This window comes from Pelmatolapia mariae, linkage group LG18 (assembly GCF_036321145.2).
Source record: "Pelmatolapia mariae isolate MD_Pm_ZW linkage group LG18, Pm_UMD_F_2, whole genome shotgun sequence".
NCBI lineage: Eukaryota > Metazoa > Chordata > Actinopteri > Cichliformes > Cichlidae > Pelmatolapia > Pelmatolapia mariae.
Genome location: NC_086243.1, coordinates 15,339,787 through 15,366,105, shown reverse-complemented (window position 1 = coordinate 15,366,105; position 26,319 = coordinate 15,339,787). Strand labels below are relative to the sequence as shown.

The window sequence follows — 26,319 nt, the reverse complement described above, 5'->3', positions numbered from 1 at the left end:
CCGAGCCGTGACACTCACCATAGTGACAAATCTTTGTCTTTTGCAAATGTGAATCATAAATTCGGAGTGGGTTTTTATCTTTTGTATTTGTTTAACAAAACAAGTCAGTGTTGTTTTGTAAAATTTGTATTTGTTAAAAAAGACTACTTTCTATCAGCAAGCTATAAACATTTAGCTTTGAGAAACTTATTGAGGCTTCATCCACAATCATCGATTACACACATTTTTCAACAGAAAACTGAGCCATTTTTCTTTCATTGAATAAAGTTAATGAGACAAAGGTTCCCTGTGTTACCAAATGAGGCTAACTGATTAAAAATCCAACTGTTGCTGAAAATATGTCACCTTTTCTTTCTGTTTTTTTTTGTACTTGAATTTGTATTTTGGAGATTCGTATTTGTTCGTGTAAATTAAATCCAATTTTTAATGATCAGACTGTCTCTGCATCTTATTATTCCACAGCATTTGTTTGTAGTGTTTAGTCTGTAAGATAAGGTTTAAAGGCTGTAAATGGAATATGTCGAGCAAAGAAACAGCAATTTAGGAAAAGGAGCAAGAGTAGGCATCTTTGGCTAACTATTATAGATTAATTGATCTAGACCTGCTTAAAAGAGACAAGTGCTGAGAGGAAGCTAAAGGTTTCACACTGCTTTTCATGGAAACACAAGGTAATTAATCACAAGGTAATCATAACGGATTCTGATGATTATTCTGATAAACTGATTAATCAGTTAAAGCACTTGATCCACATTTACCCATTCATGCCAGTTTTTCGAAATATATATATTTATTTATTTATTTTAAGACATACACTGGTATATCTATCATATACACTCGGACCTTCATGATACATCTGGAGAAGTTTTGGGCATTCAGTATTTTTTTAAATGGATACTAAAATTAAAAAAAACATAAATAAACACCCAGTTTTTGAGTTAATGGCTCCCTTCTCTGATTTCCAGCTACTGAAACAAGTAACATATCAACTAAATCATATTTGAATTTCAATTAAAACGAAACTGAAATGGAAAAAAATCCACTGAGAAAACTAACTAAAGCTGAAAATATGAAAGAATATATAAATAAATAAATTAACAAAGCAAATTAATAAACCAACAATGAAAAAAAAAACATAATGAAAAAAGTCACCAAATGAAAAATTAGTCACTCACAAACATCACAATAAAATAAATGTAAGTTACTAATGGTGGTGGATTCAGTTTGTTACGCGAGTAATTTTAGATGAATTGTATCCTGCAGCCAGTCAAATGCTGAGCATACAGAATGCCTCTAGCTAATGTGACATCCCTTATCCGTTTTCACCCCTCATCAAGAAACTCTCGATCCTTGCACCTCCTTGTGTGTTGTCTTTTTGTTTTTGTTCTTTCTCTATTAGTTCACAGCGGGCAATGAGCCTGGCCAGTCCCCTGTTAGGTTCTGATTACAGTGTAGATTGTAGTGCAAGCACATGTTACTGCCTGCTGAGTGGTGATATGAGGGCCGTCTTCTCTACTACCTTGCCAACCAGAAATAGACTGGCACAATGGAGTTTCCTGGAATTCCAGCGCCTCTGCGGCTTCTCTGTATCTTTCTCCTGCTCCTCTCTGACCACTTGTCCGCCTGAAATATAAGCCTGGAGCCCTGGCACAGAGTTGCATCTTCCTGGAAATAAAACTGACCTAAGCCGATGTGTCATGACATGATACAGAGAAGCCAATTGCCAGTGCGCCACTCGAGTCTATATGGAGCTAAAGCATCGTTTGGCTCCCTCGATCTGTATCGGGCTCGTATTATGCACACGCATACGCAAGCACGGATGCACGTGCACATGAAGACACACAATTCATGCATGTGCTTTCAGTAAGCCAGATTTCCCAGTCAGCTGGTCTGTCATTGGCCGGCTGTTCAAAGGAAAAGTGTGGGCCAAAAAAATACTGGCTGTAAGGTTACTATGGTAACAGCCTGCCCAAGGGCGTGGGCTGTCTGCTAAATTGTTTGCTGGTTTGTTAAGACTCGCACATGCACAGATACGTGCACACACAAATTAATTTGGAGCAGAATGTGTTATCCTTTATTCATTGTCTGGGAGACACATGTTCTGTTCATTAGCATTAGCAGTGAAACTGTTGAATTTCATATCTGTATGTGAAGCAAACTGAATATTTTGGAGAAATCACACACAGGCCTATTTCTCTCCCTCCTTTTTTTTTTTTTTTAAACTGGACACTGTCTCATCCTCTACTTATTTCACTGCTGCACTGCCATCTATTGAAACCAGTCAGACATGGTTTTCCTTCTCCGGACATGTTCAAATTCAGGAGTATGACAGGACTCAATTACTATAATTTTCTAAATATTAGGACCTCAGTGTCTACAACTAAAGTAGGATGCAAATTTCTTTTACTTTTCATGGTTTTTTTTTTCATTCCTTACAGAGATTTTGCCTCACACAGCAATATATAGCTCAGCGTTGAACCACAGCCCTAATTGGAAGACATCTTGCTTTCTCAAGGGGGTTTAGCTATTGTTCACTGAAGTTTCTGCAACATCAGGCATTGCTGTATTAGCTAGCTGAAAGAGTAGGTATGTCCAGATGAGCAGTGGCTGGGACTACCGCAGCAGAAAGTTCAGGATAGCTGTATGTGGGCAACATTCATGGGCGTGTGAGTTTGTGTATGTGGGTGGTTGTCGGTTTAGCTGCCTGCTTTACCTTGGATGACAGGCTCTGACAGGGGCAGAATGGACAGATGATTAATGTTCAGAGGGAGTGTTCTTTGGGCGGAACATTTCAGCACCGCTGGTCTTAACAAAAGCAGACGAGGTATGCTTTAAGCACTGCACCCTTTTTTGACCATCCCTTTTATTCCTGAAAAACCTCTCTTTCCCTCTTATCCCTCCTACATTCTCTCTCTTTCTTTGAGATTAAAAGGCGATGACAGGGCATAGTGGAAACTCATACTGACCAGACTTGCCAAATGATGTCACCACTGTGAACTCCGAATGCCTTTAAAACAAGGGGAGGAATGGGATCACTTGTGAGAAGATGCATAAGTTGTAGTCGCAGATCTTTGAAGAAAATATCTGGCCAGTGTTGACCTGTGATGAGGAAAAAAAAAGCTCAATTATTCTTAAATCAGTTTCTATAAATTAATAAATCATAGCCCTGAGAGGACTTTAACCCTGACTTTTAATATCCTGCAGGCATTTTCTGATGATTTTGACAAGGCTTTGTTTCAGCCCATGCGTTGGTCTCAAATAATTGTATTGTGTTTTTCAATGACCTTGTGAAGAAATGGAACACCTGGGTTGGAAAAGCAGCTCATTACGTGGATTGTGGCTGGAAAATGAACAATGACAGAAGAGCAAGGCTGAATACCAATACACTGCACCGCTGATTGCCTTTTTGTTTTAAGGTGTTGGCTGTCCTGACACGTTTTGTGTCCCCTCTGTCAAACGAACCTGTTCATTTCACCACTCAATTGATATATTTTTTTAGATATCACATAAACATAAATACACAGGCACGCACTTGACGCAACCACATCCTCTGCTTGTTTTAGTAGGAAAGTGTTGTTTTTCTCAGAGCCTCAGCAATAAAATCGTAAAATAGGGGTCAACTGGAGTCTTGACCCAGACATACGTCTGTCTGCACGAGTGTCTGTGAGTGAGTAGGCGTATGCATCAATCCAAAGCCTCTAAAGCCTGATATGTCCCATGTGATGGATGAGGGTTGGGGTTAAGGGTGTACTGGGGGGCTAAGAGCGGTTCTTCAGGGTCGCTGGCAGGTCACACACCCTCTTTGCATCAAAACCTCACACAGAGTCGGAATTCCTTTTTTAAAAAAGCTATATTGATTACATCAGGCCAAAAGCTATTTGATGAAACCAAACGTCTTTGATGTCGCTTCCTTCATATTGGATTGCTGGATTTTCATTACATGAAATGGAAATTCCTTGAGAAATGATCAGACTTATTACATAACCTTCTCCATATCAACTACTCCATGTTTGATTGCATTTCCCACAATTATCTGTCAAGCAATTTACAGCGGTTTAAAACCTCGTGCGTGCCTTGGAGCCATTCCCATATAAAAGTCAGGGAAAGGATTTAGTACAGTATACTGTAACTTTGATTGGGTTTTTGCATAGGAGACCTGTTTCCAATCTTGTCTTGGTCATAATCCTTTGGCTTTCTTCAATTCCTGACTCGCGCATTTCCATTTTATCTTACCGACACCTAGTGATGCTTCCCTGACAAGCTAATGTAATATTTATCGCTCTACCTCCATTAATCCCACGTCTCCAATTGCCTCCGATTCTTATGGGTTATAGACATTTTGCAACTTCACATCCTAAACTCATGCAGCTAATGCGAGACATTCCCAGTGTGCTTCCACGTTTGATGTATTGCCTGCAGTTTGCACTGTATTATGCGCTCACCGAGCATATTGCTTAGCCTAACCCCTAAGCAGCTCTGCACATCAACCATTCTTAAAGCTTGCTCTCAGAGACTTCCTCATATTGCTAATCTTCTCCTGTTTGTCCTGCCTAATCGATACACCAATGTTGTGTAGAAACATTTTCTCCAAATTAACAGTTTGGTGTATAATGGTGGTCTGCATGCTTCTTAACACCGGAGAGATTTAGGTTGTCGTCGTTATCAGTAATCTTGAACCAGGTGGGAAAATTACATTGAGGAGATCATCATCTCGTCTTTGCTGCTCAGGCTCTGCTATGACATGAAGTCATCCCAGTTAGACTGTCATGAGTAGTGAGCAGTGATCCACAGCTGCCATACCTCCGTCAACTAACTGTAGAGTGAGATAGAGAGAGAGGGAGGGAAAGAAAGACAGCCAGCCTTCGAATAGATTCAGAGCTGTCAATCAAGACGAGAAAGGAACAACGGGAGGAAAGGTACAAGGTGGGGGGGGGAAAGCAATTCCAGGGAGACAGACAAAGAGAAGTCAGGAAAGAGAAGTGAGCAGGAGAATTGAACAATGCAAAGAGAGTCCTGAAGGGACCACTTCAGAGGAATGAATGTTTTGTTTCTGCATACAGCCATTTCAAATGTGGGTTATTCCCCCACTGGGGAGACTAATTGCTTGTTGATATAATATTACAGCCTTCATGTCCCTGAAAACCAACACATCTGATGAGTTATGGCTCTGCGTGCTACATGTTTTCTTTTTCTTCTCGTCCTTCTTCTTCTTCTTCCTCTCCTTCTTCACCTTGTTCCATGCCCCTTCTGCGGCACAGGAACTCCTGACCTCCTGCAATCTAAATATTCACAAATCAGGAAGAAAGATTTTGGGCTCAGTTCCAATATCAATAAAGCATAACGATACATTCTAGGGGCTGCCTGCCCTCCGAATGAGACATTTGCGGTTTTGTGAGTTATTCACATAATAGTTCAAATCACTTTATCATTCTGACTTTCTCTTTTTCCCCATATCTATTCCTCCTTCTGGTTTTGTGAGGCAGACTAGTAGGGAGTTAATTGATGAGTTTAATGGTAACATTCATGCACATACGATTTGTCAATTACAGGGAGAAGACAGAGGAAAAACAGCAAGTACGCCCAAGGCACAGGTTTTCAGGCACCAGAGCAAAAAAAAAAAACCCACCAAAAAACATTATGGTGCAAAGAAATGAGGCAGTTTACCTGAAGAGAGCCTATGGATTGAAATGTTACATTTGCATAATTGTTTTTTTTTATGCTTTTGTGTTTTGCTTGTGCTTTCTTTTTTGTCTGCTTTAAGGATTAAGTTATTGCTCAGAGCAAATAGTGTGCAAACCTTTCCTCAATTAAGGAAGAAAACCAGAGCGGGGGTTCTAATCTAGACAGATATTAATCTTATGTTGTGTCAAAAGTGTTTGCTTGCGTCTTTGCGGGGCTGCTTTGTTTCTGCCAGGTTGTCACTTATCTCACCTCCTGTAATGCTGATTGTAGCGTCTTCGGTTTTCCCAAGGAGAGGTATTAAATTATCTCAGGTTCTGTCAAACATGTTTTAGTCCAGTGGCGGAAAATGCGGGTGCGCCATCTCATTTAATCGGGTCAGCTGTAGTCATAGTACGTGATATCACTGATGCCAGTATGGGAGCGTTTTCGTAGGATTATGGAGTGTGTGCATTTACATGAGTTGTGTACAGGAATCTAAGAGTGTGTGTGTATTCTTTTGCTCATAGGTTTGCTTAGAGACTCATTTGTAGCACCGCTATCTCAGACTGCTGAATCAGCACGGGCTCTCCTGCTTTTCTCCTCACTTTTTTCCATTTATGAGTGTCTAGCCCAGCTACTGTCTGTCTGTAAACACACAACCCGAGGGCAGAATCCAATGCACATATTCTGCTCACACCCCATTAAACACACACTGAACAACCTATTGTGAACCCCTTTCAGAAGAGCCGAGCAATGCATTTGAAGCTTTTCGCTTGCTTTTGTGAGACGCCATCTGCATGCGTGCGGTGCTCTGCTCCCCCGATGTTTGAATTTTATGTGGCAAAGATGATGAGACATAAGATCCCTTCCCTTCTCCTGCTAAAAATGAATTTTTGATCTGTGTTTTATCGTCTTGTAATCTCTGATATTGTTGGTGGTTATTGCTTTATAAAATGGGTCTGCAGCTGGTATGTGCTCCCACATATGGCCAGGGAGAGCTTTATAGAGTCTCTATGTTCTTGTATTAGAAGAAGTTTGATCTCATCACACATGGAGTCAGTGTTACAAGTCAAGAGAGTTTGCAAACTATCAGTCCCACACTAAAAAAGAGCCCCCCCCACATACCCATAGGAACATTATTGCCTATATGCAGTAACACTTTCACAACCCTTGCACATCTGCTGTATCAAGACAGGTCTTAAACATCTACAGCATAGCAATAGCAATATGTTCTTCTTCTATTTGGACTTGGTGCAGTTTGATCATGTATGTTTGATAAATATTGGTGCTCTGACTGTGTGTGGAAATTGCTGTGTGACTAGACATAAGGTCAGTCAGTTAGCCCACAGTGTGTCCGTCAGCCCAGCCAAAGAACATGTAAAAACCGCGGCTCGCTGGGAGTCATCTTTACTTGTGTGCGTGTGTGTGTGTGTGTGTACATAAATCATCTCTCTTTTTAACCTGATTTGTTTCTCATTCTTTCTTTATCGCTATCCATTCCCAACAGCCTATAAGAGGGACTGGCCAAATCCTAGTCTATAAATGTCAGAAAATAAGATCTATAAAATCTCCAGCATTTTTTAAGCATAATATTTTTAATTGTGTCTCAAAGACCTGTTTAATTAAGAGTGGAGGTTTCCCTTTCATGCAGTGCTATATTTTCTACTGTTTGACCTGGCAGTGAGGGAGAATGTGCCCAACACCTTGCCATTGTTAGTTTAAATAGCTCTCCGTTTGGCAAAGTGTTCATATTAGAATTGAAGGCTCTTAGTCAGATTAAACCGAACCATTTTGTTGATGGACTGTTTTAAGTCTCTATTAATATTTGAAATACTTAGCCAAACCATTGGCCCGTCATTTTGATAAACTCTGTCATTGTTTTTCTTGATAAGCATCTTAGTGCTGGGTAGGTAGGTGTTTCACTTTGTGAGCAAAATGAATAAAATAGCTGTTTTTATCTGTCAGGCAAATAGACACAGCCTTGCCCCATTAAATGTATAACTTATTCCCCTTTTGGCATGCAGCAGTGCCAGAGCGTCCTCCCTCATCAGTAAGCCTGCTAAGACATAGGACATTGATCATAGTTATTTTACTCAGTAAGCCCCTCCACATCACGCAGAAACTCTTTGTATTCTTTTGGGATATTGGGGTGAGTGGATTAGGTTATTGCCTGCACTTAAGCACAATGCTATCAGCTACAATAATCTTCATAGTCCACCGTGGCCTTTAGAATTTGGGACTTTAACACGTCACACCAACATCCACAAACTAGTGCTGGCAGGACTGTTTTAGAAATCCTCGTTCTTCTTATCGTTAAAGCGAGTATGACTCTCACAGCCTGTCTGAGATTGTGGTCATGCTGCAGAATAACTTTTAAATGATCAGAGCCTGATCGCGCTGGTATCAAGCGATGAATAAAACATTTAAAGTGCCCAAAACTTTTGCACACTACTGTGCACGAGGAAAACGTAAATGAGTAAAAATTCAATACTGCGCTTAAATATGAACACCCATCAGCTGATTAGTCTGCATACAGTAAGGGGTCAAATTTACTAAGCAAAGCAAATGAAAACACAATGCAAAAATGTGCCAGTGGGTGTGGAGGCTTCTGCTAACAATGCCCTAATTTAGAAACAAAGACGCAGCCAGTTCATTTTAATATTGAACAAAAGCGTCTACCAACAGAAGAACAAACCAGCAGGTCAAAAGCAAACAGACCCAAAGAGGGAGCGAGTAATGCACTAACCAAAGTAATATGAGCTAAGCACAGGTTTCAGGCATGGTCCTCTGTCTGGATATAGTATAGTATTTCAGATCTATAGGTGGCATCGAATGTGGATCCAAATGTTTTTGATGTAAGGGCAAACTCTGTTTCCATTAGAAATTCCTGGGGACTTCGTGCTGTCTTGTAGGCTGAGGCGGCCGTTCACTGGATAAATCTGACAGCTCAGGTGGAGTGTGGGATTTATCTGGAGGAGGGATTACAAACTGTTCAGCTATACTACCTGAAATCGCTGTGTCACACCTGTAGAATTTGTAGAAGAACACAAATCATTATTTACCGGAAGCTCTTCACCAAGCCTTTGTGTGCCTACAGATCTTAAGATTCAGACGTTAAAACACTTTTGGGCTTTTGTGCACTCTGCTGTTTTTCAGAAACCTGAAACCCATCGGTCACTGTAAAAAGAAAAAAAATTAAATAAATGCCTTGGGTGGCTGTAATCCAAGACACATCTATTTAGGTATTGGGGTTTTCCCTCTCTCTACCACACTGAGTTCAGAGAGTTTAGTTAAGTTAAGTTGTGTTTAATCAGTATGCCTGTATTATAGATATGCAGGGCTCGCCGCTAAACATTCAGGCCGAGGACTCAGTGGAGAACTACAGGATACAGCCAAAGCTGCAGCACCGTGTTCACATCCTTGAGCCATCCACCCATGCCAATTACCTCTATTTCTGATAACATCTTCCACTGGTGTCCCACATAAATTAACCCTCCTAGCACCAGCGATGACAGCCACATTAGGAGCAAAATAAGACATGTGTTAAATATAGTGGAGTTTGGGGGGGGGGGGGGGGTTAAGAGTAACTACGAATACATTGCAGAAAGGCAATTGACAAAAATCACTTAAAAATAGCTTCATCTTGTGCTTGCCATAATTGGATTCATGCTTTTTTTGTTGCATTGTACAGTTCTAACAGTGTTTTTTTTCTTGTCACAGCATGTCCACCGGGTACCTTCAAGTCGACCCAAGGTCCAAGTCTTTGTCTACAGTGCCCTCCTAACAGCCGCTCCACATCTGAGGCTGCAACCATCTGCGTGTGCCGCAACGGCTACTACCGTGGGGATGGTGATCAGCCAGATAAACCTTGCACCAGTAAGTATCCAATAAATTAGACTGGCTGCACACTAAGGCACTAATACATATTTAAAGCCACATATAAACAAAATGTCAGAAATGGTACTTTCTGGCATTTTCTCTGGACTGAGCTCATTCGAGACTGAGACAAACTGAAAAGGATCCAGTGGTCTATCACGGCTATCACAGGGTGAGATGCGGGGTTATCTATTTTAATTTAAATGCATATTAATGTGCATTTTTCCAGCGCCCATCTTGTCTTCTTATTGTCTTCTTCTTAGGATTGATGGAGCTCCTTGTGTTTCCTCTCAGCTATCTCTCTCTCTCCACAACCTTTCTCACTTCTCTCGTTTTTGCTGTTGTTCTTTCTTCGTGTCTAGTATCATCCCCTGAAGTCCTAATTACTCAGGCAAATGCTGTGAAACTTCGACACTGTCCTGCCGTTATCCGCTGGAGATCCAATAAGGCCTCTCACAGCATCATAGTTATCTTAATATGATGTAAAAGCAATATGCTAAGCCTTCCTGTTATCCCTGCTGACACACAGTTATGCAGAAGGAGAGCATTGTTAGACCCCAAAAAGTTTGTTTACCTCACTTCCTTCACTGTCACTGGGGAGTGTCTTAATGGTTTGTTCTCTTCACAACATCAGGCCTGGAAGCATTATTGGTGTGGTTATGTGTTCATTTAGCCCAGATTTATTCACATAGACCTGATTAATTGGCCCAAATGGACTCAAAAGCACATAGAACTTTCCTAATCAGGTAGCAGCTGTATAGCCTTTGCTTCTAAACTCTGAGTTCATTGTTCTTATTTAGCCATGTATTCTTTTGTGAAAAAAATAAATGAGTAAATAAATAAATAAATGAATAAAAGTGGCTTAAAGGTGCAGAGAAAGCCCAGCGGAGCATGGCTGTCTGTCTTTGAACGATTTGGCTATGTGAACGGTGTGCACAGCAGCGCTTAATCCACCGAGGAAGACGTTACACTAAGGTAGAATGCCGTTTGGTGAAAAAGTGGACCTGAACAGGTATGAGGGCAACAGCATTGTTCACCACAAAGATGATGGCATCACTAGGTTTCATTTCAGCTCTTGGGATGTCACAACTTCTTTTCACAACTTTTCTGCGGCAACAATAGCACAAACGGGACTAATGCACAGACTGGTTGTACCACATGTTTTTTACGTGAAAGTAAATGGCTACATCATGTAGACATGTAACATGGCTTCAGAGCAGTGCTTAGCTCTACATAGGACAAACGCAGAGCTGTGCTGGTACCGTTTAGGCTTTAGATGTTCTCAGTTTTCTGTGCTCTCCAATAGTTTACGGCACTGCCTGACGAATTAGCAAGTGTTCCATCAGCTAAAGCCTCAGCCTTTATTTTGTGGCCTTGCATTTTCCCCCAAGCAATCTCAGCTCAACAGCAGCTCCATCTTAGACATCTTAAATAGATCCGTATGCTCTGTGTTCCATTTCAAAATGTAACTGGCTCCTTTTTTTTCTGTTTTCAATCTCGTCTTATCTGCTCTGTCAGTTCTGTTATTTTTCCCTTTGCCCCACACTCCTCCTTCATTTTGTCCTCGGTCCTCTCTATAACTCTGTAACAGGAGTCCAGTTACATTGTTGTTTGTATTCAGACAAAAAAATGAAACTGCTTACTAATACACTCACACTTAAATAAAAATTCCAAAAGGCTGTATGCTAAATCTGTTGGAAATGGTCCATTTTAGCAATATTATATTGATAATATTAAGCAAATGTTAGCAGCTTTTCAATTTGCATTAAAATAATTTTTCTGTAAATCTGTCTGCACAAAGCTTTTTCTGAAGGCTGAAACATACAGTAGCAGCTAGGCGTGATGCTCTAGTTGTCATAGATCTCAGCCAGGAGGGCTAGTGAGATGATCCTAGTAGCAATCTCTTTAATACTACAGGTCCTGATAAGAGCACTGCTAGAGTAGCTTAAATCAGACCAGCCTGTAGCTTGATGCTGTAGCTTAAGCACTTCTTGCCGTCATCAGGCACGTAGGGGCTGTATGCTCCTGATCAGTCTGATTAGCTCGCTGATGGATTGTCTGTTGCATGGCTCTGTCAGCTGAAGGCCGCATGCTAACCACCCCACCCCCCACAACCTTTTTTTTCCTTTGGGGGTATGAATATGCCAAGGCAGAGATGCACTTTTAAATACCAGCTCCTTGGATTTCCTTTATCTAAGAAATTTTTTTTCTGACTTCACTCAATGCCTGAGGAAAGGAATCAGCTACAGCCCTGTTAATACGTTTTTGTTTGAAGACATGCGAGTTTTACCTTTATGCCGGTGTCCATTCTGCTCTGGGTGGAACAAGATTTTGGAAACGCTCAACCAGTTTTAGTTTGAAAACCCAGGGATTGTGTTTTAGTCTGGAGAAGGAAATATAGAGACTTTTTTTTAAAACGCACATATCCTTGTTGATTGGGTTTTATCTGCCACAAAAATTAAGCTAGAACATTTAAGCTTACTCTCATTCCTTTTTGATTTCAACCTTTTTGTCTCGGTAGTCAGTCCATTGGTGATGCTTTGGTACCTCTCTGTGTGTATTCAAGTATTGGTTCCATCTCAGCCTACGCAAAGAAATTTCTGGTCATATATTTTCTCATCATCTTTCTCCTTAACATTTTTGTGACCAACCCTCTGTTTCCTGTTGCTCCTCAGTGCATACATGGCCAGAGTCTGCGTTTGGTCGATGCGATGTGCATTTATAGGTTTGTTAATGAAAATGTTCCAACACAGTTATCTGAATTTTCATTTTAAAGCAGTTTTAACAGTTTTTAAAATGAAAACATATTAAAATATTTTAAAGAGAAAACACTTGAATGTTGATAAAGCTTCAAAGATTGTGTGTGAAACCTTTTCATTCTGATTTGGACTTTTTTAGTGAGTGTTTTATGTTCACTCTGATCCCCAAGCTCAAGGCCCCAGTTTGACATTCCCCAACTACTCCACAGATGTGCGTGTGTTTAAAAAAATAAATCATGAAAATAAATAAATAATGTTTTCATGTTAGGATGGTTCAGTGGAGAGAGGTCGGTGTGATCCAGCATGCTGGGACAATGGGTGTCTCAGTATGTGGAGTCAAAAGAGTGACAAGCTGAGTGGTAACTGATGGGAGTCGAGCAGTGAATCCAGTTCTAATTGGTCCGGGGGGGCAGGGGAAAAGGTGATGGTGCATGAGGTCGGGGTGGACTTGTGTCAAAGAAAGAAAAAAAAACATCCCATCAACACACCAGGAGGTACTCCGTGTGACAAAGCAAGATTTGAATATGCATTTTTTTAATGTATAGTCTATGCTGAAATTATAAAAGCAACCCAGCCAAATTCTAAATATGTTATTATGTTTATACATTTAAAAAAAAAAGCTGTATATGCAGCTGCTAACCGGTTCATGGGGAAAATCTTTGGACGGTAATTGAATCAGCATAGATATGGGAACTGACGAGGAAAGCAGTATGGTTCTGATGAATTTCAGTATGCGTAATCTGTACCATATTGGTTCTGAGTGTTATGGCTCTCACTCAATACTCATATCTGTGGCCTGTCCCCTGAAAACTTCCTGGAGTCCTGTCTAACGTCGTCTGTGCTTTGTAATCCAAACAAAACCTATAAAAACTTCTAACTGAAATGGTTTATCTTTTTTCTTTCTTCATTTTCCTCATCATCCCATTTAGCTGTTTTCCTCTGATCTTATAGTCAATTCAAAGGGAAAAGAGAGCAAGCTGTCAAAGTGCATAAATCTCTGCTCTTTTCTCACAAGCCTTTTTTTTCTTAATCCACTTCTGGAATCAGTTAAGGGTGCTTCCCACAGCTCAGCCATCAGCTGGCCAGTTTCCTCTCTCAGTGACTGGTAATAAACGGAGCTAAGTCAAGGTAATTGTCTAGCCTGCTCTAATTCCTTTACTGACTTTAAAGACATAATGCTCTAGACTATCAGGCACACGCATCCACTTATATTCAAAACTTTCCTAAGTCTCGTTGACACATCTAAAGTATCGCGCACACGGAGTCAAGAAAGGTTCAAAGCTACTGTCTAGTGTCATGGATGTGTAGATTGTACTTTTATCAGTTTCATATTCCAGTTCTTCCTCACTCATCACTATGAATACACCCAAATCTCACAAGCAGCACTGCTAACACGAACACACTCAGACTCTGACTGCTTTAGTCTCTTACAAAGTCACTATTAGTCCTTATAACATGTTGTTTTTTTCATCTCTCACCAGCCCACACAGCCCCTCTTTCTTTCTCCCGGCTCCTCTGGCTGTGATCACTATCTCCACACAGGGACCTTCTGTTGGCCCCCCCAAGGCCTTTTTCACATCATAAAAACAAACAGTTTGAAAGAAGAGAAGCACTAGCCTCAGACCATTCAAAAGGTGGATGAGTACACAATATCTGGACGTTTTTATTTTGGGCACTGGGGCTCTCTTTATATCAGTAGCCAAGGAAGGAAACTGGGCCGTAGTGTTTTACAGTCCAGGTGGTATTTTAAAGCCCCCTTAGTAACAGGGCAGCTATGCATATCAGCCTGTGAGTGTGAGGAACACATGAGGGGAGTAACACAGTAGGACTTTTGACATAATACTCATAACGGTTTTTTTGCTGCCGTGCATTTCTGCCTCGCTGCGTCTCTTCTTTCTAGGAAGCCATGTTCAGCTTGCGTGCCCCTGTCGATTTATTTAGCCGTATCATAAAGTGTCATTTTGATTTCCACATCTGCTTAAAGGGTATGACACAAATACTGTGGCTGGCTACACCAGTCTTATTCGCACAGACACTTTTGCGCATATTGCACTTGCCCATATTGTAGAAAAGCACATGTGTAATGATGTATCATTGCTGTTCCTATGCTAATGGCCTGCTTTTTGTGTTGCTGTGTGGACTGTCTTTACTTTGCAGAGTGGTGCAAAAAAGAAAAAAAATGTGGGTGTTCTTTTTGGAGGGGGATTGGAGAAATTATCTATTTCTGTAGTAGCAGTATGTATGTAAACACAACCAAATTATGTTGTGTGTGATGTAATTGAAGGGATGTCTGCCAAGAGCTACAAGTAAAACTGCCACCAAGTTACTTCCTGTGGCAAATTAAAACAGTCAAGGTACAGGTCATCATACAGGTGGAAGTCCTGTGCGATTTCTTACAGCATCCCTGCATATGTAGAGCATTGTTGCAACTGGGACGTTAGATTTATAATTCACACCATAGTCTGTCTGTGGGTTTGGGCATGCATTTTCCACATGAACAGATCTGCTTATGTTTTTTCCCAGCAAGTGCATTTATGTGACAGATGACATAAAATGTATGCTGCGTTAGTAACATGAAGTGCAGTCCATAGTCCCTAACAGCGAAACTGCCTCCAGTCCCCTCAAGCAACACTATGACATATTTTACACATTTTTATATGAATTTGCTGGTTTCTATGTGCCTTTTGCCCATGTTGTCTGGAGCGTTAGCGGCCCTCTCATCCAGACCATAATAATCACGCTGTGTGGGTTACACCCTTTGTCTCTCTGACCTCTCTGCAGTTGAGACCCTGAGACGAGGTTGCAGAAGTAACACAGCCATTCTCACTCTTGTGTGTTCTGTCATTTTTTACTTAGCTTACCGAGTATGTGTGTGTGGCTTTGCAGCAAGAATTAATTGTGTCTTTGTAGACTGAGGTAACTATTTTCCTCATTTCCATGAACATGTGCTGTATAAAATTCTTATTGTTGTATTTGCTTGTGGTCAAAAGCTAAAATAAAATAAAAAGGAAAATGGCGAGTCGAGTAATTTCTCAAAACGTTTTCTAGAATTGAGTTGATTTTTCGGTTCACTGTAGTCATGGGTCTAGAAATGGGTCAGTTTAATTTCTCTTATAATGATAAAGGTCAGGCTTTATGCAAGATAAATTGCTACCAGATCAGCTCCGCAGGGCTGCCTCACTTAACCTAAGGAGCACTGAGTAAGGGTTTTGGAAAGCTTTGTCTGGTATCTGGGAGGGCTGCTTCTGAGCAGTCGAAGGGTCTCTCAGCTAAGAGTAATTCTCCACTGACATTTAAACAGATTTTAACTCTTAAAGAATTGTGCTGCAATTGCAGAAGGCCAAACAAGGCACTTTTCTGCACCCTGATATTAAGCCACCACTCAAGCAAAACAATAGTTTCATTATTTCTTGATTTCTTTCTGAATATCGTTTTTGAAGTTCCGCTCCAGCTGCGGGCTATGAGGGAGTGAATGGGAGCGTGAATCTCCAGAGCCACTTGGATAAGAATACTCCATGCAACACTGCATTTTGCTAAATAACCAATGTTTGATAGACACAAACGTTTCGCTGTATGATCTCTCTGGGTGTGAATGGAATAAATTAGCATTCCAAATTGTGCTCGAGATGAAGAAAAATAAGAAAAAGACAAGTTGCTCTCAAAACCAGCATTTGTATTTATTAGACTGTTGTAAAATGACAAAAGTAAAAGGAGAGAAATGTACGAAACTGTTTTGTTTTCCTCTTTATAAGCAATGTGTTAATTTTCTTTCAGCCTGATGACATCTTTTACACAGATACTCTCAAGTTTTTCTTTCATAATTTTTATATCTACAGGCGTGCCATCCAGCCCGAGAAATGTGATCTCCATCGTCAATGAAACCTCGGTGATCCTGGAGTGGCATGCCCCCAGGGAGACGGGTGGTCGTGATGATGTCGTCTACAACATAGTGTGCAAGAAGTGCCAGGCCAACCGGCGTTCCTGTTCCCACTGTGATGACAACGTCGAGTTTGTTCCAAGACAGCTGGGCCTGACCGAGACCAGGGTGTTCATCAGCAACTTATTGGCTCATACCGTCTACAGCTTCGAGATACAGGCCGTCAATGGTGTCAGCAATAAGAGTCCATACCCTGCACAGCATGTTTCCATAGATATCACCACCAACCAGGCTGGTAAGTACCTTTACTTCCATGATCATTCAAAAAGCTGTCCATATCAATGTTGTTTTTCATTGTTTTTCATTTTAGCTGCTTACTTTTGGTAAGTGTTCTGTTACAGTACAGTACAGAAAGAGCTTTAGTGAAGGTTACAAATGACGTGCTTGTCCTGATCTCAGTGCAGCGTTCGATACTGTTGACTATAATATTTTATTACAGCGATTAGAGCATGCTGTTGGTATTAAAGGTACTGCGCTGCAGTGGTTTGAATCATATCTATCTAGTATAGACTCCAATTTGTTCACGTAAATGGAGAGTCTTCACACACTAAGGTTAATTATGGAGTTCCACAGGGTTCCGTGCTAAGACCAATTCTGTTTACATTATTCATGCTTCCTTTAGGCAGCTAGAGTACTGACAGAGGGCTAGAAAGAGAGAGCATATTTCTCTGGCTTACTTGTGCTTCAAGATTAGGCTTAAAACTTTCCTTTTTGCTAAAACATATAGTTAAGGCTGGATCAGGTGACACTGAATTCTCCCTTAATTACGCTGCAATAGGTCTAGGCTGCTGGGGTATTCCCATGATGCATTGAGTATTTCATCTTTAGTCAGCTTTTTCACCCACTATGTGTTTATACACTTCTCTTCATTTGAGAATAGTTGTTATTAATCTCTAGCTCTCTTCCACAGCATGTTTTTTGTCCTGTCTTGCTCCTCTTACCTCAACCGATCGCGGCAGATGGCCGCCCCTCCCTGAACCTGGTTCTGCTGGAGGTTTCTTCCTGTTAAAAGGGAGTTTTTCGTTCCCACTGTCGCCAAAGTGCTTGCTCATAGGGGGTCACATAATTGTTCTGGTTTTCTCTGTTTTCTTTGTATTATTGTAGGGTCTACCTTACAATATAAAGCACCTTGATGCAACTGTTGTTGTGATTTGGCGCTGTGTAAATTAAATGAAATTGAAAAATTGAATTGAACATTCTGGTTACTCTGCATTCTGTTTCAGTTTAATTTGTGAAATGGCAAATACCCTATTATTGTAAATACTGTGAATCATTTCATCCTAATAGAGTATCATCTTTCACCTAATAGAGTATTCATCATGTGCATTATGAAGCCACACTTCATGGCTTAGGAATCTTCAGGGCTACTATGATTTCATATTTCTCCACTGTGAATAATCAGGTCTTGAAGAGAGAGGAAAATTGTTCAGGTGAGGTATGCATACATGCTCTTTCTAGCCCTTCCTTTCCTTAACTGAGGAAATTGCCTGTTAAATGTTATATTGTGGGGCAAAAAGAGCACAGCTTGCTTTATAGGTATGTAGCAGCTAATGGAGATTCAAATCTCATCCCTGTTCAACACTAAAGTGTCAGATTGGAGGACACTTTTTTAAGCTTGTGTTTCTATACATCCATGTGTATTCACATGGATGCACATGTGTCCATGCTATGGTTAGCTTCAGGGTGGTATTATTTCCTCTTATTCTCCCTGTCTGTGTCTCTGTACTTGCTTGTGTGATTTGTGTGGTGGGAGCCAAGCCCATCCAATGGAAATGACAGGTTGAGGATATTGACTTTGATGGTCCTTTTTGCTACAAGCGATTTTTTCATGCTTTTGTAGAGCTTTGACTTGTACACAAAAAAACACCTATCAAGGGACAAATACTGACCATGTGAAACATTTAAATGAGGCTTGCTTCGTTTTTCTGTTTGTGGATGGGTTGAACTGTAAAAAGCAAAGCTTGGGGGAATTAAACAAACATAAAGTGGAGTTGCTTAGTGGAAAAAAAAGATTGTTGAGTCTCGAAAGGAAGAAAGTGACAAGTTTTTAGTAGCCTGGGTCCAGGGATCCTTTCGTCAGTCATGCACTTTGATAGCTCATGTCATGTTTCCTATCCTCTAAAGATGTGCAAATACATACTCTCATCTGCTGATAAAATATATAATGTCAAACGAAGTCTAGTTGAGCCCTGTTTTACTTTAATTGTAGAATGAACTTTACATTTATCTCAAAGACCAGTGACATAGTAATTGCTTCATCCAGATCTCCTTTGTGTGGGACTACATTTTGAAATTAAATTTGGCCCGCTTGGTTGAGGGCATACCACATTTGATTACAACGACTCTCTGAGGAACATAATGACCAACTGAACTTGTCTTTGTCTGAGAAAGAATCAGGAGATGAGTGGGAGGGAAGGCAAAGGGAGGATGGAGAAATGGAGTGCTTTTTTCCCCTACCAGACTGAAAGACTGTGACAGTGAAGAAGAGGAAAATGAGGGAGTAAATAGGTCTGATTATCAAGGTGGCCTAATGGTGCTGACTGTCCCCATTTGACAGACTAATAGTACACTTGACAGATAGATGTAGAAGAAGCAATGCCCAGGCCTATTGTTGAAGTCTGCTGCAGTAATGAGGTGTCTGCTAGTAATCTGCCAAGCCTATGTCCAGCTCTATATGGCCCCTTTGTAGACAGGTAATTGCACTGTTCCTGACTTCAATGGGGGGTTTTCGAGGTCAATAACGATGTAGAAGTATCCAGAAGGGATAAATGTTAATGCGCTCAAAAAAAGAAGAAAAAACACCCAACAACAGCAAAGACATCCTTAAGATATAAGGTTCTAGATTCCCAAAGACTCTTCAATGCAGCAGTGAAGCACATTTATACTTTCAGAAACATTGAATACTTACATCATCTTATACATTCAATGAACAAATTCAGTGTAAAGTAAAGCACGATGGTCTGCGTAATTTAAATGTTGCCATCAAAGTGTGTCCACAAGTCCCCTGCAGACTTCCATGGATCCATGAAAAAGTCTGTTGTTTCCAGCATCTCTACAATCAATTTAAAATATATGAAGTATAAAGTCAATCAAATGTGCAACAGTTTCTGTTGGCAAATTTCCCAGCTTATGCGAAGGGAAAAGTAACTCCCTCTGATGACGATCTCTAAATGAAATAGAAAACAACACCTAAACCTTATTTGTGTGCACAGCTGTTTATTTGTGCAGGGAGTGTGACTGAGTAATGTAAACAAGCATTTGTATCCTCTATATCTTAGCCTCGAGGAACATATAAAATCAGTTGTTGACCAGTTTATTTCAAGTTGGTATTTTTCTGTTTTATTGTGGTTGTTGTGGTTATGTGACTGCGCAAACTATGCGCTGACTTTCTGGAAACTAAGCAGCTAAATCTTCTATGAGTTAGGTAGCGAGTCACTTTGGCTTGAAGGTTGGCCATATTTATTTGAACCAGAGTGCACAGATGAGGATGTGGAAATTTGCCTCAGCAGATTCTAGAGTCTTGATCGATGAGAGTATTCCCAGTTGTATGAATTTGTGGCTTTGCTAAACATTATCCATAAAGTAAAAGCTATTAGAACAAATAAAAAGCAAGATGTTTATACTGATCAATGGACAAATCACCCTGCACTGGGTAGGCCAGAAGAGATCTGGCATAGAGATCCATAATGCAGTTAGCAGTTTTCATCAATAAGGTAAAGACTGATCTCTTATTTTCCCAAGGGGTCGCCACAACAGATTTTACACCAGAAGCCCAGCGTGATGCAACCCTTCCAGTTATTTGGGACTGGGACCTGATAGGGACTAGACTAGAAGTGGACTAGATGTCACAAGTTGCCAGAATATAACCAGTGATCTTCCACATGTAAGACTTGCATGTTTTGCTACAGGTGGCTAATTTCCATGTTTGCCGTGGAAATGTACATATTGCTTACTTATTTATACAATCCATAGTTGTCGTGAGGTCTTGTGGATTGAATTTAAGACTAAAGGATCAACTTTTTGAAGACCTTCTTAAACTATAGCCTTTATATCCATATACAGCATTGCACCTTAACATGACTCCAAAGCGTACGGCCAGTGATATGGTTTCAGGTCACGGAAAAGCAATAAAAAGACAGCTTTATCAGTTTCACACTCTATTTCAGTTCAGGCATTGATAGCAAAAATTTACATTTCCCTGATTCTAAACTACAAATAACACCATAAAATATATAATTTAGAAGATAAGTAGAGCCTACCTGTGAAATATAGGCTGTTTGTCAAGGGCAGTGTTACATTATTGCCTTTCTGGTCTGATAACAACCTGTGAGGGGATATGTGTTCAAGTGATCATGATAAAAGTTTGCACTTGTGTTGGTGAAGTCTTTGCATTTTCATTTCGACTTGGGTTTACCATATATAGTCATGTGATTACGGTAAACCAAGGGTATCCAGAAAACAGTATGCAGCAGTATTTAGATGGCTGTAGCATGAACTGGCTATGAAAAGACAAGGTTGAGGGGAGCAAGGGGAGACTGTGGATGAGTAGAAGAAGAGGAGAGTATAGTGGGGGAGGAGGGTAAGGGGATTTAGTGTGAATCACCAAAGAGGCCATTTAACTGCCCTCGATCCCAGCGTGTGTCTGGGAGGAAGGGCTGATCAATAGTGTGATTTAGGAGTTCATTCACAGCCTTTGCTCTCCAGGAAACACACACGCACACACATATATAATGATAAAGACACACAGGTTATATACTGCCCCCTTTAAGACCATCATTCAAGCCTGGCCTGAATTTAGTCATATTTATCTATCTTGGCCACTGGATAATAGCTTTTACTGTATGTTGTTTATTTAAAGATTAAGAAACTCTCTGTTGGATTTAGTTAAATACAATATGGCCACAGAGTTAAATATATATAGTCACACCATTGGCAGTAAAACCATAAACGTGTGGTGAATACTACACTGTGCTAGCCGTGTTCCCTCATTTATTTCATCCTGGGCAGTTAACGTGTACAAAGTGCTGCTAGCAAAGTGTTTTTGTTGGGTTTTTTAATCCCAACTTTTTCAAATGTGGTAACTCTGTTCCCTGAATTGTTATGTGGTGCTTTAGTGAACACTTCATGAAGTAAATATCCAAAAGCCTCTTGACTGGTGCTATTTTATGGAGCTAATACCCAACATTTCTCTGATCTTACTAGCACAGCCTTCTTGACCTAGATTATGTGCCAACAATCCCTCAGACCACAGAACGCCAAGTATATCTACAAACAATCCTCCTCCACTTAGTTGCTGTTTGGAGAGCCATTCCCACAGAAATGCAAACACTACTATCCTAAGCCTTCTATGGGCAAGTCTGACTGGGCGAGTTGCATTTAAGATACTAAGATGTAGTGCAGTAGACTGAAATCCAAACAACCAGATGAATTAAAGAGAGCTGCCATCTGTGGGGTTCTAAAACCCAATGAGATGTTAGGCAAACATGTCCATGGAGACACTGCTCATTATGTCTTTTCAGTTTACAGCCTTTCCATTTGTTTTGGGGTGTTGCCTTGTTTCTTGTTGCTTTACACTCACTGTATAAGATTTAGGGTGTCTGAGAGCTTCATCATCTTAAACGGGTCTTGAGGCTCTCTCCAGTGTGCCATTTTTATTTCACTTAATGTCTGTTCCCATAACTGTTGGATCCTGTCCCTGGATCCAGAAAATGAGGTATTAGCTGCAGGCGGGAAAAAAATAAAAGTGTCGGTTCTGATGCCACTGAGCCACCTTGTCAGTTCTGATGTCTCTATGTGATGTTTTAAGTAAGCATACATTTGTGTTTCTGTGTGCGCTTGTTCCTGTGTGAAAGTATGTGGTGTTTTCTTTTTTTTTCTTGTGTATGTGCTTCATTTTTTTTCTGTGTTTGGAATCGTCCACGTATAATGTGATTTTAAAAATAATTCAAACCATGGTTCCTTGACAGAAATCCTTGGCGCTGAACTGATCCCTCTTTAAGATGTTCAAGAGAGGCCCATTACCATGTAGTCATGGCTGGCTTGGCCCTCTGAGCCCCTGATAATAAGGTGGAAGGCAGTCGAACCTATGCCTTTGACAGAGGCACGGCAACATAGGCTGCTTCCCTCATCTGAGACACTGAGTCGCTATTAAGAGGCTGCACGGTTCAGTAGCGTGGCAGCATCTTAAAAAACAAAACACGAGTGCACAAAGAACAACTTGTACATGTGGCAACGAATATGTTTATATGTATTTGTTTGCCCCCCCCCTTTGCACAGAAGTGAATGGGGCTGCGGTACAAGATCTGCTGACGAATTCCAGTATAACTTTCTGTTCTGTCATATACTAACTGAGGCAGAGCAGGAATTTCTAGCCGGGAATTCAAATGTGAACACGAGGAACTTGTATAGCCATCTCAGTCTGTTTCTAATGAGAAAAAGGCCACAGAGAAAGAAAGGAGACTGGAAACTTTTATTCTCATTTTGAGTTTGACCTTATAAAACAATTTGACTGCCTTGTACAAGATACAGAAAATAGCCTTTAACTAATAATTCAAAGGGAGCTTCACACTTTTTACACATTAACTTTACTTTGCTAGTCTGAGGCGGCACTTCTGACCTTGTGGAAACAGTTATGTAATCTCTGCTATAGCTTTTGAGGGACTTTCCAAAGATGGATGATATACATCTTATTTGTGGAAATGTAAGATTTCAGATCTTTTTCCAAGAAGACTAAAAGTTGCGGTATCTCAGCAGTAGTTTTGACCATTTCTATTTAATATTAGAGTTATACCAACTTCATGCTGGAGGAATCACTGCGAAACCACAGCCTCAGCTTTGTGGCACACATGCAAAGTGGTGCTTCACCTCATCCATATTCTACAGTTGATTAATTGCACAAAAGTAAATAAGCTTTTCATTCTTTCATCACTTTGTCTCGTGCTTCTGTCCCGGCCCATCTCTGTCCCTCCTTCTTTTCTCTCTCTCTTTCTGTCTAAGTCAGAAGCTTGGAGGCTTTGACTTTGATTAATGGTGAGCTGAGCTCTGCATTAAAAGCCAGGGGCTGCGAGTGAGGCCAGATAAAAGTGGAGCACAGGAGCAAGGCAAGGGAAGGATGGAGGGGGGAGGGAGGAGTGCAGGACACAGTCACCAATCACTGTCACCATCATCGTCCCATGGTGACAGTGGGGGACGCAGTTGGTGGGGACAGCGGTGCTTCATTGGGCTGAACCTCACCCTCATATAGGCACGACACATTGTCTGTGACAGGCTCTTCACACGTAGCCTGGTAGGACCCACATACATGTGCACATGATTTTTTTTTTCCTGTTCTGCTTTTCTTCTCCGAGCACAGTCAGTGTGTCCAGTGGGACACAGCTGTTTTAAAAAAAGGGTTTTTTTCCCCCCTCTTCTCTTCAGAGAGGGTAGTGGAAATGTATATTATAAGAGTACATGTTAATATCACAATATTCCAGTTGAGCTGATGTTTGAGTTCACTGAGAGTCTGTGTTGTTCTTTTGGGAAACAAGAACTGCATTAGTTATGCCAAACTAAATTGGTTAAAGGAGTAATAACAAGAACATCTCAGCTCTTGTACTGTATGAGTTCCTCTGGCACTAGTTAATGAACATAAAAGGCTCTGATTGGATGTTCTTCCTCCAAATTGGCCATCAGTGATGCACAACACCTGAATCGCTGGGAAAAAAAGAAAAAAGAATTTCATTGTTTTTCTGTATGAATTTGGTTGGGACAAGGACTCAGGGCTCCCCTCTTCTTCTTTTTTTTTCTTCTTTTTTTTGCTGCAGTAATTTCTGCGTGGAGTGCCCCTCCCTGGGGTCTGTCAGGAACAGTGTGTGCCTGTGGCCGGTAATTGATAATGCGGCCCAGGCAGCCCTAGCCCTGGTCAGTGGAGCGTGAACTAGCCTGAGAAGCAGAGAGGCTGAAGTGCACTGAGGTGAAGCTTAGCCCTTACACTCTCTGTCTAGGGTATAGGAGCAGGAAAGAAGGAGGGGGGGCAGGAGGTGAGAGCCAAGAGAGGCAGACGGAACAGAATCCATTCACACTGACAGGATAAACAGAGCCTATTCATTTGTTCAACATTTACATTTTACAAAATTATCTGACATTCAAATCAAGAAATACTAACCCCAGTCGAAGCTGGAGAAGCTGTCGAATAACCTTGGCTTCCTTAGAAAACATGATTTACGTGCAAACACATGTAAAAAGGTCAGAGGGTTTTTTTCCCTACTATAACTTGAATGCTTATGCAAGAGTGAAGTACACAGAGAAGCAAAAGAAATGGAATAATCACTAAGGAGTGTGATAAAAAGATTACTTAGTTGAGAGAGGGTGCCATTTGCTGCCTTTTGAACAGAGAAGTTATTCAGCAAGATGTGAGTGGAGACCAGGTGGAGTGATGACTAGGCCTCAGCAGCGAGCAGGCCAACAGCCAAGTGGCTGATAGGCGCAAAATGTAGAGCATGGGCTTGTGTGGGGCTGTATTTATGCCTGCAAACATGGGGGTGGGGATTTCTTTCCAGGACTATATGCAAACACCAAGGCTTTGAACTTATATGAGCAGCAGGCAGAATATATATTTTTAATCAAAGTCGCTTGTGTCTTCACAAATTGGTTTGATGAGTAACTCTGGTTTGATTCATCCTTTAACTTTTAATTAGAGTCCATTATAGCAGCTTGAGGGACTTCATGATGATGGAGTTAAATCTGGGGCTTATTTATATATGTCATTACAGAAATTGATTTGTGCATTAAAGCTAAGCAGTCTGAGTTTTTATTAAATATGCTGCTTTTTTTAAAAAAAAAAAAAGTTTCCTCCTTGATCACAGATTGATGCATTTTACAGAAACAAGAAACATCCTGGTGCAGCATTTATTAAGAGTCTGACGCTCAGCAGCTCCAAAGTTGTGAAAGAGCAACTACATGTTTGGTCAAAATAAAGTTTTAAGTTGTGTCTTAACTTTCTGATCTTTTGTGTTATTTCTGTGCAAATGAATACAACTATACAGCTTAAACAGATTTACAGTATCTACAATGTGATATATGGATGTGCAAAGTAAAATGCAGCATATGCACACTGTTTCACTTTGCAGCACAGGCTTCAGTTACTGCAGCCTTGTGATTTGTGCCGTAATCCTTGCTGCACTCTCTGCAGCACAAAGACAGCTAAATAAAGAGGGCTTGGCTTCTTATTGCTGCTTTGATGCCAAATCCAGCTGAAACAAAATGTGATTATTACATATGTTATTATATTATAATTCTCCGCATATTACAAATTGAAATATTAAATTTTGTGGCCTCAGTGTCCAAGCACAGCTCTGATTGATCGTGTTACAGGTAATAGCCTATCAGCAGCTCCATTGCCACATGACTGATCTGTCCCATTACAGCACAAGTAATCAAATTTTTACCTTTTTCTTTTAATTCTCCCCTAATTTCTGATTCAGACTTCTGTGTGGAGCCTTTATAGAGCCTATGACATAACTTACATAAGTGGCAGACATGGTTGTCCACATTTATGCGTGTGTGTGGTTACATGTTAATCACCGTGTAGTAGTGTCCTGATGTTTCATATGCGCTGGAAGCGTATAGAAAAAACATTAAATGTTGGGACATTTTTTCCCCCTTCTGGGTATCCGGTCTTAATAGGAGGATTCAATGGCGCTACACTGGCCAATCACAATAGTTACAGATCACATCGATATGATGTGTAGTTACATTTCTCGAGAGGTGCGTGTCAGGTTATGTGGAAGGTTAGTGTTAAAAAGGGTTTCTGCTTACGACGTAGGTTTCCTGCAGAAGTCTAAATCAGACATATCTGGCATGAAAAGACATTGTGGTAGCCTTTGGCTTGATTCTTTGAGCTATTCTTTCCATCAGAAGCACAATGAGACATTGACCGGTAGGCTCTTCCCTTCTGTCCTGTCTTTCTTGAAACCTGAAGTAGTATTTCATTTTGCTCTTGGCTCGTTTGTTTGTTTTTTTTCCACACAGAATTCCAGACATTTGGAAAGTAAGCTCCAGCCAGAGGAAGGCAAAATGGGTCCCATGTGGACCAAAAGAAAGAAAACCCCC

At 40.7% G+C, this 26,319-nt stretch overlaps 1 protein-coding gene across 2 annotated transcripts in view; it reads left to right on the top strand.

Annotated features, from left to right (window-relative positions):
• Positions 1–26,319, top strand: part of LOC134616349 (ephrin type-B receptor 1-B) — a 155,215-nt gene that overhangs the window by 84,269 nt on the left and 44,627 nt on the right. For both annotated transcript variants that reach the window (XM_063461176.1, XM_063461175.1), the window contains exons 4-5: positions 9,379–9,534; positions 16,130–16,465. In XM_063461176.1, the coding sequence (XP_063317246.1) occupies positions 9,379–9,534; positions 16,130–16,465 (492 nt within the window). The remainder of the gene's footprint in view (positions 1–9,378; positions 9,535–16,129; positions 16,466–26,319) is intronic.